The following is a 17,997-nucleotide window of genomic DNA, read 5'->3' as shown; positions in this document are numbered from 1 at the left end:
CATAGCTCACTGCAACCTCTAACTCTTGAGCTCAAGTGATCCTCCTGCCTCGGCCTCCTGAGTAGCTGGGACTACAGGCATGTGCCACCACACCCGACTAATTATTTTTCATTTTTTGTAGAGATAAGGTCTTGCTATGTTGCTCAGGCTGGGCTCAAACTTCTAACCTCAAGCCATCCTCCCACCTGGGCCTTCAGAATGCTGGGATTATAGGCATGAGCCACCATGCCCAGCCCAAAGAGGAAAAGAAATGCTTACTTGGTCAAGAGTGAGAAATATAGAAAATCATTCTTGTAATATTGTTAGCTTTAAAAAGTATCTTTTGTTTATCTAGATTCTAAAGTATTTTTGAAATGAAGTAGTAATGTTTAGAGACCCTAAAAAAATGCAGAAGGCCACATAAGGGGCTGAGCCATATAGCTGTCACCTCAAGACCCTGAAAGAAAATGGTCTGTCCTGCTGGTTTGGTGTGAAATGGTGGAGTGCTGGCGCTGAGCCCATGTGTTTTTCTGTCGTGCTCATTTGGCTATTGCTCCATGCTTTGGAACGATCCCTTTTGATTACTCCAAAGGAGAAAGGAAAACAATAGAAATGGTATATTTTGCTGTTCATTTAAGAAAGAAATGTTGTTCCCATTACACCAAAGTCTACAAGGAGTTTGATCCATTCATTACTTCATCAAATATAAACTGGGCACCTGTGGGATGTTAGGGTCAGTGGCAGAAAAGCCTGTGGGTCGCATCCTCTAGGAGGTCTCCTGTGACAGCTGATGGCATGGAAGGAGGCCCCCACGCCTGCATGCACAAGGGAAGGGCCCCCACCGCCAGAAGAGGGCCTTGCACCACTGAGCACTAAATAAGTGCTGAATGAAAGGAGATGCCGTGTGGGTGGCGTGAAGGGTACTCTTAGATGAGGAGTCGGAGAGGAAGGCGTTAGTCTCGTTGTTGACGGCCTTGTGGACAGAGCTGAAGACTTTGATTTTGAGTCAAAGTCCTCCAGTCCTGATGCCGCATGGCCTCCTGAGTTTGGAGACGTTCTGTTGGATTTTCCTGGAGGCAAAGTTGACCCAAGCTCTTCATTCTGGAGCTGTGGCTGGTAGAGTCATTGAAGAAAATGACACCTCCAGCCACAGAGAGGAATCTTTATGGAGAAATGTGCTAACACGGTTCAGGCCTATTTTTATAGTGAAGCTGTGTCATCTACGTGTATGACATTGTCTTGAAACTCGGAAGCTTATCGCGGCTCTTTTCAAAGACGATTTCTTCCCCAGGAGGAATGCAGGTGCCGGCTGCCACACACTGTTTGTTTGTTTTTAATTTGTTATTTGTCAAAGGTTCTCTTTATGTTAATGTATACCTTAGATCTACAACCCTGACAGCATTCCGATTTGCATATGCAATGATTAGAAAGTTCTCCTAATCACACGTACCAGAAGTTGAAACAATGAAGGTACTTGGGACCGAGACAGGTGGTTGTGGAGTAAGCCCCAGTTGGTTCCAAGTCTGTTGGAGAATAAGCTGAGTGACAAAGAAAAAATGTCCTGGGCTCTTCGGGCCTCAACGTTTTGCATTTTGTGAAGAGGAAATGCTATCTGTTCCAATCAGCATGCAGGTCTCTGTAAGGATAAAGTGAACTCATTGATGCGCAAGTGTTGATGCAAAGAGCGCGGGAGCATTAACGGTTACGGGAGATCCTGGGGCGTTGCAGACGCGCCTCCCTCCACCGCCTTGCAGCGCGTGACCGGAATGAGCTCCCTAACCTGCGCGAGCTGCCGCTTCACTTCCCTAAAACGGAGACAACATCCTGTGGGGATTGAATGGGATAAGGTGCGGGGTCCCCACTCACAGAGGCTGCGGGACGGAGCTCGGGCCCTCCGTCCTCTCTCTCGGGTTCCCTGCCTCTCCAGCGGGCACGATGAGGAAATTCCCAACAGAGGTGCCAGCTAGGCATCCGGTGCTCACATAAACGCTGGCTTCTCACCTGTCATCCGCTGCCCTTCCTCAGCGCCACCTTCGCCTCCTCTTCATGCATCCCAAAGACAAGTGATTACCATGCAGTTGCTGAGGACGGGTCGCCGAGAGATTTGGCATATTGCGGAGGGGCCGACCCACGGGGAGCGGGGTGTGGTGTGCTGAGGCGGGGAGGTGGGCATCGGAGACCGATGTGGTCTGAGGCAGTGGCGGCCCATATCCCACAGCCGGTGCCGTGACACGTGTGTTCGATGGGAGCTTTGTGCGTGACCACAGGAGGCCTGGTGGCCCTCTGCTCTCTGCTCTCGCTCTGTGAGATGGGAAAGGTCATTTTTAGAGTCATTTCATGGTCTGATACTTGTGGGGAAGGATGTGTGTGTGTGAACAGATTCCTTGTGGAGCAGATGATGGAAATAAGGGAGTGTGTGTATATTTGCATATAAACACCTGACACAGATATCACACAGCTTACGCATCTTACTATTTTCTGAAGTCCGAGATTAGCTTCTACACCAAGAAGAATTTTATGCATTTAATTTTTGGAGGCAATATGACAAAAGGTTTCTAAATAAATGATTTTGCAATCAGAAACTGAAACGCAGTTGTAGAGTATGGGACATTAATGAGCATGTTCCCTTTATTACCTTAGAAACCTATATTTTTTCTTTTTACCTATAAAAGTGGTATGTACTCATTATTTTAGGATTCAGAAGCATATAAAGAAAAAATAACAGCAGTCATACTATTATTCCTCTTGTCTAGATACCATTCTAGAATTTTATTTGAGTCTGATTTTGTAAAAATATGTAGATGTACTTACATAGTTGACATCATACTGAGTCTATTAATTCCTCTTTTGTATTTTGCACTAAATATTAATATTATATAATAGGCATTTTTCTCACCATTACATATTCTTTGTAGAGATACTTTTAATAGTTGATGCTGAAATAAACATATTTGTCATAAACCTTTGACTTTTAATTTTTGGAGAAAATTATAAGTAGAGTCTTAAGCCCAGGAATGCAAAGCTTCACAGGCTCTTGGTATAATTTGACAAGTGATTTTTCAGAAATGTCCCTTCAGGAGTATTATCAGCTCTCTCCTTGTGCTCTAGAAGTGTCTGATTTTTAAAATAACATGTGTGTGTGTTTGTTATTCCTCTAGCACATTGCTCATGCTTCTATTTTAGCATTTATTACATACATTACAATTAATGTTTGTGGTACCAAAATGCTGTATCACAAAAAGTTGTAGAATATTTCTTATGAGCACCTACATCTGCGGATATTGCTGTTTATTACTCTCTACATAATCATTGATTATGTAAATGATGTTTACATAGTGTATTATCTAGAAAGGTTAGATCAATGAGCGAGTATATAAATAAATGACTCCTTGGCTATTTTGAAACCTTTTATTCCGTAGAAGTATGGGAATCAAATAAATCCCTCAGGGAATTTATATGCTTGGCATAAATGTGTAGGTTATGGGCAGAAACAAGAAAGTAAAGCTGATATAAATTAGATATTTGCATCATAATGAATGTAATAATCTACAAAGATTCTCTTAATTGTTGAAGGTGACACCCCTTTATAATTTTATGTTGAGAAGTCTTATTAACTGTTCTAGAGAGATTCTGAATAATTTGCCCATCTATTTCAGGACTATTTTCTCTTAAGTTTGTTTTTATTTTTGCTTTTTAAGAGTGATCTAATTTTGTTTTTGTGTAATTCAGATTCTCCATAGTAAAACTAAAAGTGTTTTATTTCAAATGACACTTAATTTTCAAAGAATTTTAAATATTAATATGCATATATGCTTGTAGAGAATTCATTAGACAATTATTGGAGTTTAGCACGAATTTTTCAACATTCATTAGCAAACTATGCCCACAGGGCTGCAGCTTCTGCTCGTAGTGAAAGTGGGTGCTGGTGTGCACAAGACCGTGCAGCCGTTCCTCCTCCCACTGCCCACCCGCCGCCATATTTCTATGCGGTGCTCCCACTCCATGTTCCAATCATTGCATCTGCTTTCTTCTAAGTTCCCCAAATAAATTGTGAGCTTTTTCACCCTGAATAGAGTGTTCTTCCACTTGGTCATATACTGCACAAAACCTAAATTTCACTATTTACTTATCTCCTTATTTACACAGTGCCAGAAATTGTTCCTGATGGCTTACAAGAATTAATTCATTTATTCCTCTAACAACCTTACCAGGCAGCTACCATTATTAGCCTCATTTTCTAGATCAGGCAACTAAGGTTAGAAAATTTACCTGATTTTTCAGAGACACACAACTAGTACCCGGAGGAGCTGGATTCAAACCCAGACTGTGAGGACCCAGCATCAGTAGTGCAAACAAATTATGTCATGTCTTCAGAATGGTTAGTCACCAGGAGACCATAAACACATCTCCATCCACAAACATCTCCCCCGCCCCCCGCCCAGGACACAACAATATGCCCAGACACAGCTGAGAGCTCTCCCCGGGTAGTTACAAAGCTCCAGTGACACAGCCCTTCTCCTTGGGAAGCCCTGTCAACTGTCTGGGCCTCAGTCCTTTCCTTGCATGACATACTGAAGTGCACACCCACTCTGGCAGATTTGGTGAAAACCGAATGGGACGATCCATGTCAATCAGCAGCACAGCCCCTGACACGTACTGCTGAGAAGAGGAGGAATGGTCGCTGAATACCCACCTCCTGTACTGACCCAATTTTTTGACCTTTAAAAATTCTTAGAGATAGCTAAATAGAGGTGCATCTCAGAATGCTTTCCATGCATTTTATCAATGTCCTCAACAACTTCTCAGCCATATGTAGATTAGAAACCAGCGACTCAAAATGACAGAAGGCTGTTGGGGCCCTGCACAGATCTGCGGAGGAAATGCCAGCTGACACCCTGAAATCAATGCAGGAGGCAGGAAAACAGAACCCCTGGGTGAGGAGCTCTGGGATGCTCACAAGGGTGATCCATGCCACTGAAACAAGGCCACATAATCATGGGCCTCCAACTTCATCAGACTTGAAACGATGATTCAACCATAAATATAGTAGGGGTCAGCCTTCGGTGGGAAAACTTTGCTTAAGGGTAACACATTTTCCCCCAGCAATTTTTTGTAAGTGAGGTATTGTAAGATTGTTTTGTGAGTATCGTAAATGAGTACTATAAGTGATCGTATTGTATTGTGAGCTATGGTAAGATTGTAAGACTTTGAACATGCCATTTGTTGTTTCATTCATTCATTAAGCTGAATATTTATCAGTGCTAGGTACTTGGTACAAGGTGCTAGGTACTGTACTAGGTACTTGGAATATATACATCAGTGAGCAAAATAAATAAAAACTTTAATCATCATGGTATATTCATGTATTTGTTTTTTATTGAACAGATCTTTATTGAGATGCTATCATGTGCCCAACACCATGCTGGGTACCTGGGATAAGGCAGTAGAATAATACACATAGTTTTTGGAAGGTCCCTATATTCTTTGAGGTTTCTCTTTGAGAGCACCTTAGGACATGTGTATAACCACCTGCATTGTCATTTGAACACACTGCCATCTGCAGCTCTATAATACCCTTGGGAACAGTGCCTCTTAGGCAGGCGACTTCCTTTGCAGTCAGGGGCCTGCTCACCCAGGCTGGGTTGAAGTACAGTTGGGAGAATTCTTTTACATAACAAACAAACAAAGGAGTGCTGGCTAAATTAATTATGCATTCTCTTTCATTTCCCAGCCACATGTTAATCACTGCAGACCTTGAAGCAATAAGGCCAGCAGTAATGCTTCTCAGGGTTAGTTTCCAGCCCAGCTCTGACCTCCTCTAATTTAGTACTCTCACGGTTTACAGTTTCACCTTCTCTCTTTTATTGACTAGCCGTTGATTCTAGGACTTGCTGACTATTATTTTTTAAGGTAAATCAGTATCTGTGTCAATATAAATGGAATGACAGCAACTGCGTAATTGACTTACAATTAATTTCTGCATGTTATATTTTTGAGAATCTAAAATCTCTCAAAAATGTGGAATAGTTACTTCCTTTTCCTGCCTCTGTATGAAAATCTTAAAATTTCCACATCTTAGGTAATATAATACTAACTGTTTTTTATTTTATTTAACTCTCAGGTTTGGTGATGGTTATACAGTCAAAGTTTGGCTCTGCAAGGAAACCAATCAACACAGCCCTGTTTCTGACTGCCTGAAGCTCTATTTCCCAGGAATCCAGTTTAAGGTAGTGTTTATATTCTGAATTACTTCTTTGTTTGCGGCTAAATCAACTTGTAAATGTACTTATCTTTTTTTTTCTGTTTTTATTCTATGTTGCTGTGAAATACTGCCTGTTATCTCGGCCTCATTGCAAAGTATAGGCTAGGTTTCCCTACTCAAAATAGCACGGAGGGCTGATACTATCTGACCACTCTGAAGAATGCCAAGCCTGCTGGGCTACTTGTTGGATTGCCCAGAGCAGCCTGTGATTATGCATGCATCACCCCTCTTCTCTACGGGCACACCTCCATTGCATAGCTCATCTTATTTGGGATGGAAGATTGTAAAAGTTAATTTCTTCCATATATTAATATTTGCTGTGGGGTTTATAGGCTTGGTGTTTTCATTTCAAAGAAGAGCCCTGTGTTTGGGATTATAATCCCCTTCAGACTTGAGGTGAGCAAGTGTGGTCCCTGAACCAGACCCATCTTCATCCCCTGGAACCTGTTAGACATGCAACATCTCAGGCCCAAACCTACTGAATTTGAATCTGCATTTTAATATGGTGACCAGGTAACTCCTATGCATATTAAAGATGGAGAAGCACTATCTAAAATTCTTTTGGATAACTGTATGATGGTAGCTTATCATAAATTTTAACAGGTTGGAGCCCATAAAGTAGCTATTCCCTGATTATTTCAACAACAACCATTTAATGAAATCCTACCATGGAAGAACCATGCTGTGTAAGACACTATCATTCACGCTCGAGTACCAATCTGAACAAACCTGTAAAATAGATACCATTTCCTCCATTGGCACACATGAAAACAAGGGTCAGAATGGTTAAATATCTTATCAAGAGTTGCTAAGATAATGGTGAGGACATCTGAGAGCCAAGCCCAGTCCCATTGTGAATTTTAGGGCACCTCCATCCACCTTTGTTAGGCCACATTAACTGCCTACATCGTGAGTATCTGTAGGAGGTCTTCCCCATGCTTATGGCAAGGTGGGAGCATATCAGGGCGCAGAAGAGCAACACAACTTGGGTGAATGCCATTTATCAAAGATGCCTCCTGGTAAGTTTTCATCAATAAGCATTCATTGGAGGCTCACGAAATTAACCTGCAGCCCTAGCTGGTGTTTATGTGTGTGGTTTGAGAAAACATAACTGAATTTGTCAGCCAATTAAACGTAGCATGAGATCAATTTTGTTTAATGATTGCTAATCATGTGATACTTGTTATTTTTTTATATTTTGGCTTTTAGGGACAGCACCTTAATTTATTGGAATATCATGTGCCAAAAAGATGGGGATGCTTAGCCGACTTGTTCAAAGTTCTAGAGAACAATAAGACCTTCTTGAACATCAAGCATTACTCCATTAACCAAACCACTCTGGAACAGGTATAGTACCTTCGATGATGCAGCAGGTTGCATTTGCTCTGCTCATCAGGCCTAATCCAGCTAATTTTTAAACTAGCCAGATTGCTTCTTCAGCTCACCATTTCATTTAATTAATCTTGTTCAACTTTACAAAATTCTGATAAGAATGGTGAGTGTTAGGAGATTTGTTTATCGTATGCCCTCCACTCAAGATACATATTCGATAGGACTTTAATTAGTTCATAATTACATTGGGCATTCAGTAAGTTAAATCCTGCCCCAGTAACCTTCCCTTATCCACTTTACTCAGCCCCCAAAAGGCTTGGGGGGCTCCCCTGTAAACAAATAATAACTAACTTTGGGAGAAATCATAAGGACTTGCTTTACTAAGAGTACCAGAAATGTAAAAGTGCATCACGACTTCTTTCTCAAACCATGCGTAAGGTACGGTGAACTTCCAGGTGATTTATTAATTGTCCAGAAATATTTATCATTCCTGGAGTTTTATCCTCAGTGGATTTACATATTTATGATGATTTAGGAGGGGGCAACATAAATTAATGATTTGTGACCTTTCGTACAAGTTGGGCAGTATTTGGAGAGGATGTTTCTCCCTTGTAAAAGTTAAGACAAAAGGTTGAGAGTTCTTATAAGTTAACAACTATTTTTCTTATTTCTTACAGATATTTATTAATTTTGCTAATGAGCAGCAGCAATCTCCACAGCCTACTCTTATTCCATCCACTGTTTATCAACACCCACATCACCTGCCCATCTAAGCGCTAAAAGAAGAAATTTTCATAAGGAGTAAAGCCTTGTCTTTACAATCAATGGTCAAGGATCAAACCAGCATGTGCACAGCTCAGGAGGTGGAAGACATGCTCCGGGCAATCAAATTTCGTTCTCTCTTTCATTTTCTATTTTGAAACTCTTTGTTAGTTAATAACCAGCAAACTAAAAGGTCCTTCTTCAGTGTAGACTGTTGGGGAATTCCTCCAACACAGTTATTCTTTTAGCCGTGCCAGATGGGCACCAGCTTCTTTGTGACAGAGGCGTGAATGTCTTGACACAGTCCAGGCTGAGAGGTTTGGAGCTGGAATGGCTGTCACAGGTTGCCCACTCCGAACGTCTCACTTCACGTTAAGGAAACTGATCTCTCCCCACTCCCCCGCCCTACCGCCCAAGGTTAAAAATCTTCCCTAACTTATTTGTGTAGAAAGTCATATCAAGAACTGTTTTCTATTTTTGTCATCTCTTTTACTAGATATGCTTACATATTTTCAAATAAAATTTAATGATTTAAATGCAAACTTTTCCTAATACTAATGACATTATATGGTATGACATGAAAAAATTGCCAATTATTTTTACATATAAAAGATTTAAAAAAATAAGAATTAAAAAGGTTTTTTGTCAACTGTTTAGCAAAATTAAATAAATTGAACTAGTTATTGTGAACCATTTATAACTATTTTACCAGAATCTCACAAATTACAATTTTATGAAAACATAGAAAAAAAATAGAATGTGGATATATTTTATTTGTCTTAATTTGATAGAAAACTGCTGCCTTTTGTTATTCTAAGGCAACGGTTTTCAAATTGTGGTGATCCCCGTACTAGCCACATTGTCATCTCCGGGGAGCTTGTAAGAAATGCAGATTCTCGGGCTCTGCCCCAGACCCGGCGAATCTCAAACTCTGGGGCTTAAACAAGCATATTCCCATTTGAAAACCAACGACCTAAGGAAATAGCTCGTAACCTCCTAGTTATACAAGCAAAATCAGCACAGTATGTAATAGCTAAACATTCATTTTCAAATTAAAAATTTCTCAAAATTATGCCATGTTTCAGAATTGCTGTCCTCAAAGTATTTTCAAATATAAAGTGCTGAGATGTGGCTCTCAAAGGCTATATAAACTTGATATTTTGTATCTTTTACTTAGTGAAATGTATAAAACCAGTCTGGCTATAACTGAAAATAGTTTCTAGTCAGACATTTCTCAGTATTCTTTTAACAACCTTTTTCTAAACCTTCAATGGGAGACCGCATTAATCTCATTTTACTATTTGGCCTTATTCAACACTAGCATTGAGTCCTCGTAACTTGTGATCAAAGGAAAACATTCCCTCGTAACATTTCCTTACTAAAGCAAGATCTCATTAAATCTTTTTTCCCAAATATCATTCTATATCAGAGATATTTTTAAAATGGTTAGGATTAAGCCAATCATGGATAGCTTTGACGTGAGTGATTCTGATTCTCATGTATCACATGAATTATGCTTTCTTAAGTTGCAATTTAGCGTTGTATGATTTTTTCTCCAATTATAACATAGTCTTATTGTCAAAATAAAAGATGTAATCTTTTTTATTATTGTTGAATCAATAAATACCAATTTATGAAACATGAACATGTTTAAACTGCAGCAAATAAATAAGATGTACTTTAACCTGATTCTTGTAATGTAATTGTGTTTTTGTCAATATATTTCCTTGCATCTTTATTTGTGTCTTTAGGGATCCAATTTAATTTAGGCAAGGAGGAAATGAAACCACTCCAGATCTTTTAAAGCTTGAAAGGTTAAAATTTAATTGAGTTCTACTCTGCTATGTTCTGCTCTGAGGGGTTCTTTTCTGGTTTGAACTGCTTGTATGCTTAAAGTTTATACTTCAAGGTGTGCCTTTGAACAATAAACAGGAAGAAAAAGAACCCAACATGCTAAAACACCACATCCCAGAAGACTGGATGCGAAAGGTCAAATCTTATGTTAATGTTGAAAATGTCATTGCATTTATAAGTATGCAGATATTTTATGCCTTTGGAATTAAACATTTGTCTTAAGACCTTTGGGCTTAAGGTCACACAACTGAGACTTTTAAATAAACTACCTTCTTTTGAAATCATTCCAAGTAGAATACTTTCTAAGACAGAGATAAAACAGTGATTATTTCAGTTCCCGTAATCTAGCATTTATTATATAGTTTATCTTTACTGAGATATTTAAACAGATGATGATATTTAAAGTCCTCATGCAAAATCACGATTGTAAAAAGCAAATAAGAAGTCTGTTTTCAGAATAGTAAAGACCAGGTGGCTTAAGGTTATAGACACTTTTGTTTCATGGGCATTGGATAGAAAAATAGCTCAACATGACCACTCTGAAACATTTTACAAAATACACACACACTCACACAGAAAGCACAATCCCCCCACGTGAACACTATGAGTATTCATGAGAATTACATGAATATTGGCTTAATCACAAATTTTTCTACCCAGCTGGGGTTATAGACATTTTAAATTTTCGTACTGGCTTAACCATGTTCCTCCTTTGGCTTTTGCTTTGGTCTGTTGCACTATTTCAGTTCAGTGAACTTTTATTTGTGATATGTTATAACTCAGTTGCACACACTTGAATAATTCAAATCCCTTTCAGACACACACACAGATATACACACATACACACACATCACACATATATAAACAAACATGCACATATTGCACACATGCGCACATAGCACAGAATCAAACACACACACACATTCATTCTTTCGGCTAATATTTACTGAGCCCATCCCATGTATCTAAGTAGGTGGTGGGTACTATAAACAGGAGGGCAGTGGACTAAGATAAAAAAGCCACAACTGCTGTCTTTGAGGAGCACACAAGCAGGTGGCAGTGGCAAGGTGAGATCTACAAGCAACGAATACTCCCTGCTATGAGGCCACAGAGTGATTCTGTCACCAAGGATGTAGGAACAAATTGTGGATCTAGGAACAAACTGAGTTGGCCTTTACAGGTGGAAAATGGGGAAAATGCATCTGAGGCTAAGGGAATATCAGAGCAAGTCAAAGATATTTAACGAGCAATGGATGTGTGCTTATTACTTTGGGAGTAGCTGATTCAGTGGTTCCATAGACATCAAGACTCCAAGTATATCATTTCTAGAATTTCCCTTGCATTCCAAGGTGGCTGCTAGAGCTCTAGCTATCACAATGTTCAAAGTGGAAATAAAAAGAGTCCAATAAAAATTGGACTAAGAGGATAAAAGCACACCTGTTTAAAGAACTTTCCCAGCAGCCTAACCTGCACATTTGGCCTTATCCATCATCCAGAAATCTTAACATGGTCCTAACTAGTTGCAAGAATGTCTGGGCAATGCAGTCTTCAGTTAGGCTTCTGACAACCCTAAAATGAAAAGAGAGTTTTGATTCTATGTAAGAAGAACCAAATTGATACTAGATAGACCGCCAGCCAGCAATGTCTACCACAGGAAAGCAAACAAAAGTTTTGTGGCTGTTTTGCAGGGGAACAGAATACATTCCATTTTGGAGATGTTGAGTAAACTAGGTAATGTCAAATTATTTGGCTATTTTGGGCAATCCAGGTTCTAACAGTGTTAGTATTTTTCAGAATTAAAGTTATATGTTAAGATCTGTAGAGAAAATGCCATTTATGTTTATAAACATTACAGTCAAATTGAATGCAGTAGATAAAGAGAAGAAAGAATTTTATGGATATTTTCCATTTGGGCTAAATAAATAGCATTGTCATTTTCTCACAGTAAGAATTGCTATTGAGAACTTTAATGGGTAAATGTCTCCTGCTGGAAAGGGTTTCAGTGCTGAAAGAAGTCAGAAACATTTTTCTTAATTATGTGCTATTGCCTGTCATCACAAAAGAGACGTTTCATTATGTTTCACTATAAGTGAATCATCACATTTTTTTCTTTATATTAAAGTGTTTTAAGGAAATACTCTTTACTTGAAAGTGTTTTAAGGAAAACTGAGGTCCATGGAGTTAAAGATACATCTTAAACCTAGTAAAAATTCACAGGTTAAAAAACACATCTAGAAATTTTATAAACATATTCTTCTTTCAAATAGAAGGTAACATTGTGAACAACATATTTGCCTTTGCATTTATGTCCCATGGGTATGGATTTGTTTTGGTGAATTGCATCGGTTAGTGGTGGGGTTCCATTCGGCCAGTGGTTTTGTTCATGAAATACTGTGAATACGGCTCGGGTAAACCCTTTGTGGGCGCCGTGCTGGGTGATGAGTCATCGGTTTCTACCAATGTTTGCCTATTAACTTTGAGAGTAGCTAAGAAATAGCCCCACTATTACACTTGCACCCGGTGTCATATTGGGGCTCTCTCTGCCTAAACATAACCAAATGACAACATTGTTTGCCTCGGCATAAACCAAAGTGAGTTAGGGTCACAAGCCAGGGCAAGGCAGCAAGTCCTGGGGGAAATTCCTAGGCTGGTGGTTAGGAGACCTGGCTCTACTAACCATCGGAAGTGGGATCTGCTCTATTATGCTTCCATTTTTCTCACTTTTACAATAAGGAAAACATCTTTAAGAAGCCTAATAAAATTAGCAAATCTAATTTTTTTAGAAATATAAAATTATAAGAGAATAACATGAAAAACTTTATGCAAAATATTTGAAAACAGATGAAATGAATGATAATTTAAGTAAGCAATGAAGAATCAAGGCTGTCTCAAGAAAACAATAGCCACTCTAGAAAATGAATTGCCAGTAAAATGTCATCACAAGTACATCCCTACCAATACCCCATCCCGAGACAGCAGGCCCAGATGGTTTTACAAATGCATCACACTAAAGGAGATAAACTCTCTATTATACAAACTACTTCAGAAAATAAATTCTATCCATCTCATTTTATGACATCAGTATAACCTTGGTAAAAAAAAAAACTTGTCCAAGAATAGAAAATAAGACAAATACAGAGCAACTTAATGTCTGAACATGGATACAGACATATTAGTACATAGAATTCAGTAGTGTATACAATATGTCTCATATCGAATGTGATTTATCTAGAGAATGTCATTGCATTCAAAGGCAAGAATATGCATTGTCTCGAATGAAGAAAAAATATTTCACAAAATAGATGATAACCTACATTAGAAAGCTAGCATTACAAGATAATTTTCACAATCTGATAAAATCTATCTAATAACATTTATGAAATTTTAAAAGCTCAAGTGTGTTATGCTATGAGAATATAACATTTCTTTCTCTAGAATCATTCTCTATCGATCATTTCTTTTCTCTTTTGTGTATCCATTACCTCTTGTAGAGTTGGGCCCTTCTAGCAACATTTAAGATACTTTTATCTCTCCCACTTTATAAAATACTCTGCAAATGCCACATCAGTGACAACTCAACAATCCCATTGAGCATCCACTCCATCTGCCTCCTGTCCTGCAAGCTGGAGTCTCGAAAGATGTTTCTGTCTCACTGCCTCAAGTTGCCCTCCTCCCACTGCCCCCTTTATGCCACCAGAACCACCCTGGCTGGGTTCACCAGGGGTCTCCATCTTTCTAAGCCCAATAAGTACTTCAAAGTTCACATCCACTCCCCTCTCTGTTGAAATGTTTTCATTCCTTGGATTCCATGACTGTATGCTTTCTTGGTTTTCCTTTCCTCTTTTTAATTTCACTTTTAGGCAAATGTTTCTTCACGTGGCAGTGCGCTTCAGGGGCTTTGAAGGCCCAGTTCTTGCCCCTCCTAGGCAATCTCTTCCTCACCAATGGCCACCACATGCTGATGACTCACAGATCACTTTCCCCACAGCCCAAAAATGTACCAAAGCCTACTTGGCATCTCCACTTCTGTCTCAGGGGCTCATCAAACTGACCAAGAGAACAAATGAATGTATCTTCTCTCCAGGGCAACCCATTCATCCTGTGTGTTCACCACGTCAGGGAACATTACCCCCAACCTTGCAGTTCCAGGAGCGGGGCTCCGAGGGCTGTCCTCGAGACCTGCTGCTCCCTCGTGTTCCAGAATCAATTCTTTTGTGTGTGTGTGTGTGTGTTTTTTTTTTTTTTATTTCAGCATATTATGGGGGTACACATGTTTAGTTTAGGTGTGTTGCCCTTGGTTCCCCCCACCCAGAATCAATTCTTTACGAAGTCCTGATGATCTTCCTTAACGTCTCTTACCGACTTTTTCCCCACCTCTACTTTCACTGTCCTAACGAAAGCTTCCATCATTTCTCACGTGGACAATAGTTTTACAGAAGCACTAGTGTTTTAACTAGTTTCTCTTTATCTAATCTAATTTTTCCTTTCTACCATCTGCCTTCCACGTTCTTGATGGGGTGATTTTTTTTTTCATGTAAAGCCAAGAATGTCACTCCTTTGAGCCATCCCAATGCTCTCAGGATAAAGAAAACATTTTCATAATGAATGGAGCACCTTACCTGGCCTGGCCTGCACAGACCTCCCCGTCCAGCAATGGAACTGCATTCGCCTGGTGTCGGTCAGCACCAACAGCCTGCCTGCTGTAGAGCATGCTCACCCGTGGTCTCCTCCGCCATGCTCTCCTCCTCGCCTCTCGTGTACCGAGTTAACTTCCTCACACTTCCTAGGCCAGCACAAACGTCACTCCGCGTGGGCGCTCCCCCGAACACGGCCCAGGGGCCTTCCCTCTGGTCGTCCCTCTCATGTCACCCCGATCGTCTCCTTCGCAGCAAGCACCGCAATTGTAACGTGACTTGAGTGCAATTACCGGAAACATGTTTCTCTCCCCCACTAAACTGCAAGTTCCATCAGGGCAGGGACAACGTTGCGTGTGTTCTCCTTTATCCATCTTATTCCCTGTGTCCACCCAGAATAAGTGATCAATAAATACCTATTGAAACGACTCAGTGAATGGGTGACGAGCATCGACTTTCCTCTCAGAACAATCCAGCCTGCCCTGGGCCTCCACGGTCCTGCTTCGTGGGGAGGCTGCGTCAGCAGCATAAAGTGTCATTGAAGCGCTGAGAAAGCCAAGGACAGATCGACCAAGAAAGTGACATTTGAGCTGGAGAGGGAGCTGACTACAGCAAACAGCCGTGTTCTGAAGAGAGGATTGAGTCCGGGAAAGGCACAGAGGTGTGGAGGAGCCTAAACTGTCTGCAGTGAACATGACACGGTGGAAGGCACACGAGGGCCAGGCCCTGGGCAGCCCAGAGAGCCGGACTCGCCCAGCAGACCTGCGGGAGCAGACAGGGAAGGCTGGCAGCAGGGCCGAACCCTGATCAGGTCTGTAATTTGGGAAGAGAGCCCGCCCTCCCGTCTCCCTCGCGTTGCTCCTCTCCTGAGTGCTCTGTAAGCAGCCCCTGGCGATCATCTGCCACGTTCTACTCAGCCCTCCCTGCTGTGCGCGATTGGCTTTCCAGAGTCCAACTCAGTCACGAAAGACCTGTCCTCCCCTGTCCCTTGCTGCCCTCCGGTCTGTCCTCCTTCCTCCTTCCCATGCAGCATCTGCCCCCGACACCCGTGACCTCCAGCCTTGCCGCCGAACCGCGCCTGTGCGGCTTGCCTGTGGCACATGCTGTTTGCTCCACCTGCCGAGGCTTGCCTCTTGCCTTCCAGGGACTGCTTCTCAAGACGCATTACTATTTCCTCTTGTAGCGGACACTTTGGGAACGGTTTCTTGTTGTTTTTCTCAGAATATCCCTGGGGCTTGAACGCAACTCCAGGGCTCCCTTGTTTGAAAACAGTAAGGGCTAGAGAGTTCAGGAGGAAAACATCAGCTCACAGGAGACGAAACAAGGAGCAGGGACGTGTTGAGTCGGGACAGTGTGGGAACAAAGAAATTGCGGTGGGACAGTTGCCAAACAGGCTGTGTTAAAAATAAACCGCTACAGTAAGAAATTTGCTGCAGTCTTATACCGTCTTTGTGTGTCTGTGTCTCTTTGTAGTGGCTGCAGTTGTGTACCATCTTTATGTGCGTCTGTGTCTTTTTGTCTCTGTGTTCATTCCTCGGCCCCAAGAAACGGGCCACGGCACCTCTCTTAACTCTTCCTTGGACCTTTCCCTGGCTCAGACAGAGTTAATCGTGACCACCTCCAAGTGTCTTGATTCCTATACATGCCTTTATTGTTAAAAACCTTAATTTTTTTTACTTATTTCTTTGCAGATGACAAAATTTTCCAAAAATAACCTCAGAATCAGTTGCAACATTGTATTCCCAGAGCCTCACAGTATGAATGTTCTCATCAATGTTTGCCGAAGGAACAAGTAAAAACAACAAAGAGGACGGAGGCAGGCGCTGCCTCAGCCTGAGAAACTGCGTCATCACCACTCGAGACGACTGCTCCAAACTAGCAGTAGCCAGGCAATGACTTAATCGAGTGAGAGAGCCTTCATTTCTTGTTAGGTTGTGTCGGTTCTCAACACAGTCCTGTGCACAACACTTTCAGCCATGCTCACTGATGCAGAGATGGCGTGCATCGCTCCGTGGCCCTAGGCTGCAGGAAGGTGTCCTGGCCATAGTGCCTCAGCACAAACCCCACAGTCATCTACAACATTGGAGTCCCTGTCCTCCAGAGCTGCAAGGCCACCTGAATTATTCTTGTGCTTTCCTTGAAAACCTACACTTACTCACTGCTCTCTAAGAAAACACTTGCACATTTTAGGTGCATGAAAAGTATATCCATTTTCCTTCAGTTTATTCAAAGTGCAAAATGTGGAGCCATCCCTCATGTAACTGTAATGCCCACAAGGAGAACAAAATGCCCTGACTTCAGGTCCCAGGAACCCAGGGCTGTTTAATGGGGTCATTAGGACACATTCCCACACACCAGCTTAATCTCATTTCCTGCAAGCAAGTTGGTGGCAAGATCTTAATAGAAAATTGGCACCTCTAGGGAAGGAAATGCTTTGTCCATCAGATATAAGCAGAAAACACTGTTATTACTGATATGATACTGATGATATATCCTGTGTTTGGTTGCAAGGGGAAAAGGGACACTCATCTATTTTAAAAATGATTTTCACAAAGATACCCAAGTCATAGATGGAACTGGAACTGGAAACTAGATGCATTTTGGAAGGAATTTTCTTGTAGGACTTGGAGTGTGGTTACTGAAGCTTGTGAGACAGTCAATGTCTCTAGCAGGAGGTCAGCTAGGGCAGAATAGAAACAAATACAGGTGTGCAGGTGTTAGGGAAATTTCCATGCATACTAGGGGAATTTCGATGGTGATTCTGCTTAAAACCACAAAGTAGCTGAAGTAGACATTGACACCTGTCAGCCTTGCAAGCTAAAACCGCAGAGCAGTTGAGCAAAGCTGAACAAAACTGCAAGCCTGTCATGATTTAAATGTTTGTTATAAGTCTATTATGATTCTAATGTTTGTTATAAGCCTATCATAATTCTACTACTTATAAGAATTGTTGTTTATTGGATAACTTTTAAATCTTTTTGCTAATTGGTTAATCATTTATACTTGTGTGTGATTTGTTAAGAGTAACCCCCCCAAAAAAGTATAAAATCTGACAAAAACCCGGAAAAGGTGCTCAGAATTTGGAGGTTTATCTCCTCTGGGCAGCTGGCAATAAAACTTTCTGACCCTCCAACTCTCTGCGTGCTGCTCGGTTATTCCCCTGGGACTGGTCAC

At 41.0% G+C, this 17,997-nt stretch overlaps 1 protein-coding gene across 1 annotated transcript in view; it reads left to right on the top strand.

Moving 5' to 3' along the window:
• Nucleotides 1-8,346, top strand: part of ABCA13 (ATP-binding cassette, sub-family A (ABC1), member 13) — a 518,893-nt gene extending 510,547 nt beyond the window's left edge. The window contains 3 exon segments of the mRNA XM_012646893.1: nucleotides 6,101-6,206; nucleotides 7,451-7,588; nucleotides 8,251-8,346. Coding sequence (XP_012502347.1) covers nucleotides 6,101-6,206; nucleotides 7,451-7,588; nucleotides 8,251-8,346 — 340 coding nt within the window.
• Nucleotides 8,347-17,997: the final 9,651 nt, after the last annotated feature.

The sequence above is a fragment of the Propithecus coquereli genome, unplaced genomic scaffold, assembly GCF_000956105.1.
Source record: "Propithecus coquereli isolate 6110/MARCELLA unplaced genomic scaffold, Pcoq_1.0 Scaffold252, whole genome shotgun sequence".
NCBI classification, from domain to species: Eukaryota; Metazoa; Chordata; class Mammalia; order Primates; family Indriidae; genus Propithecus; species Propithecus coquereli.
This window is presented reverse-complemented; position numbering and strand designations above follow the sequence as displayed.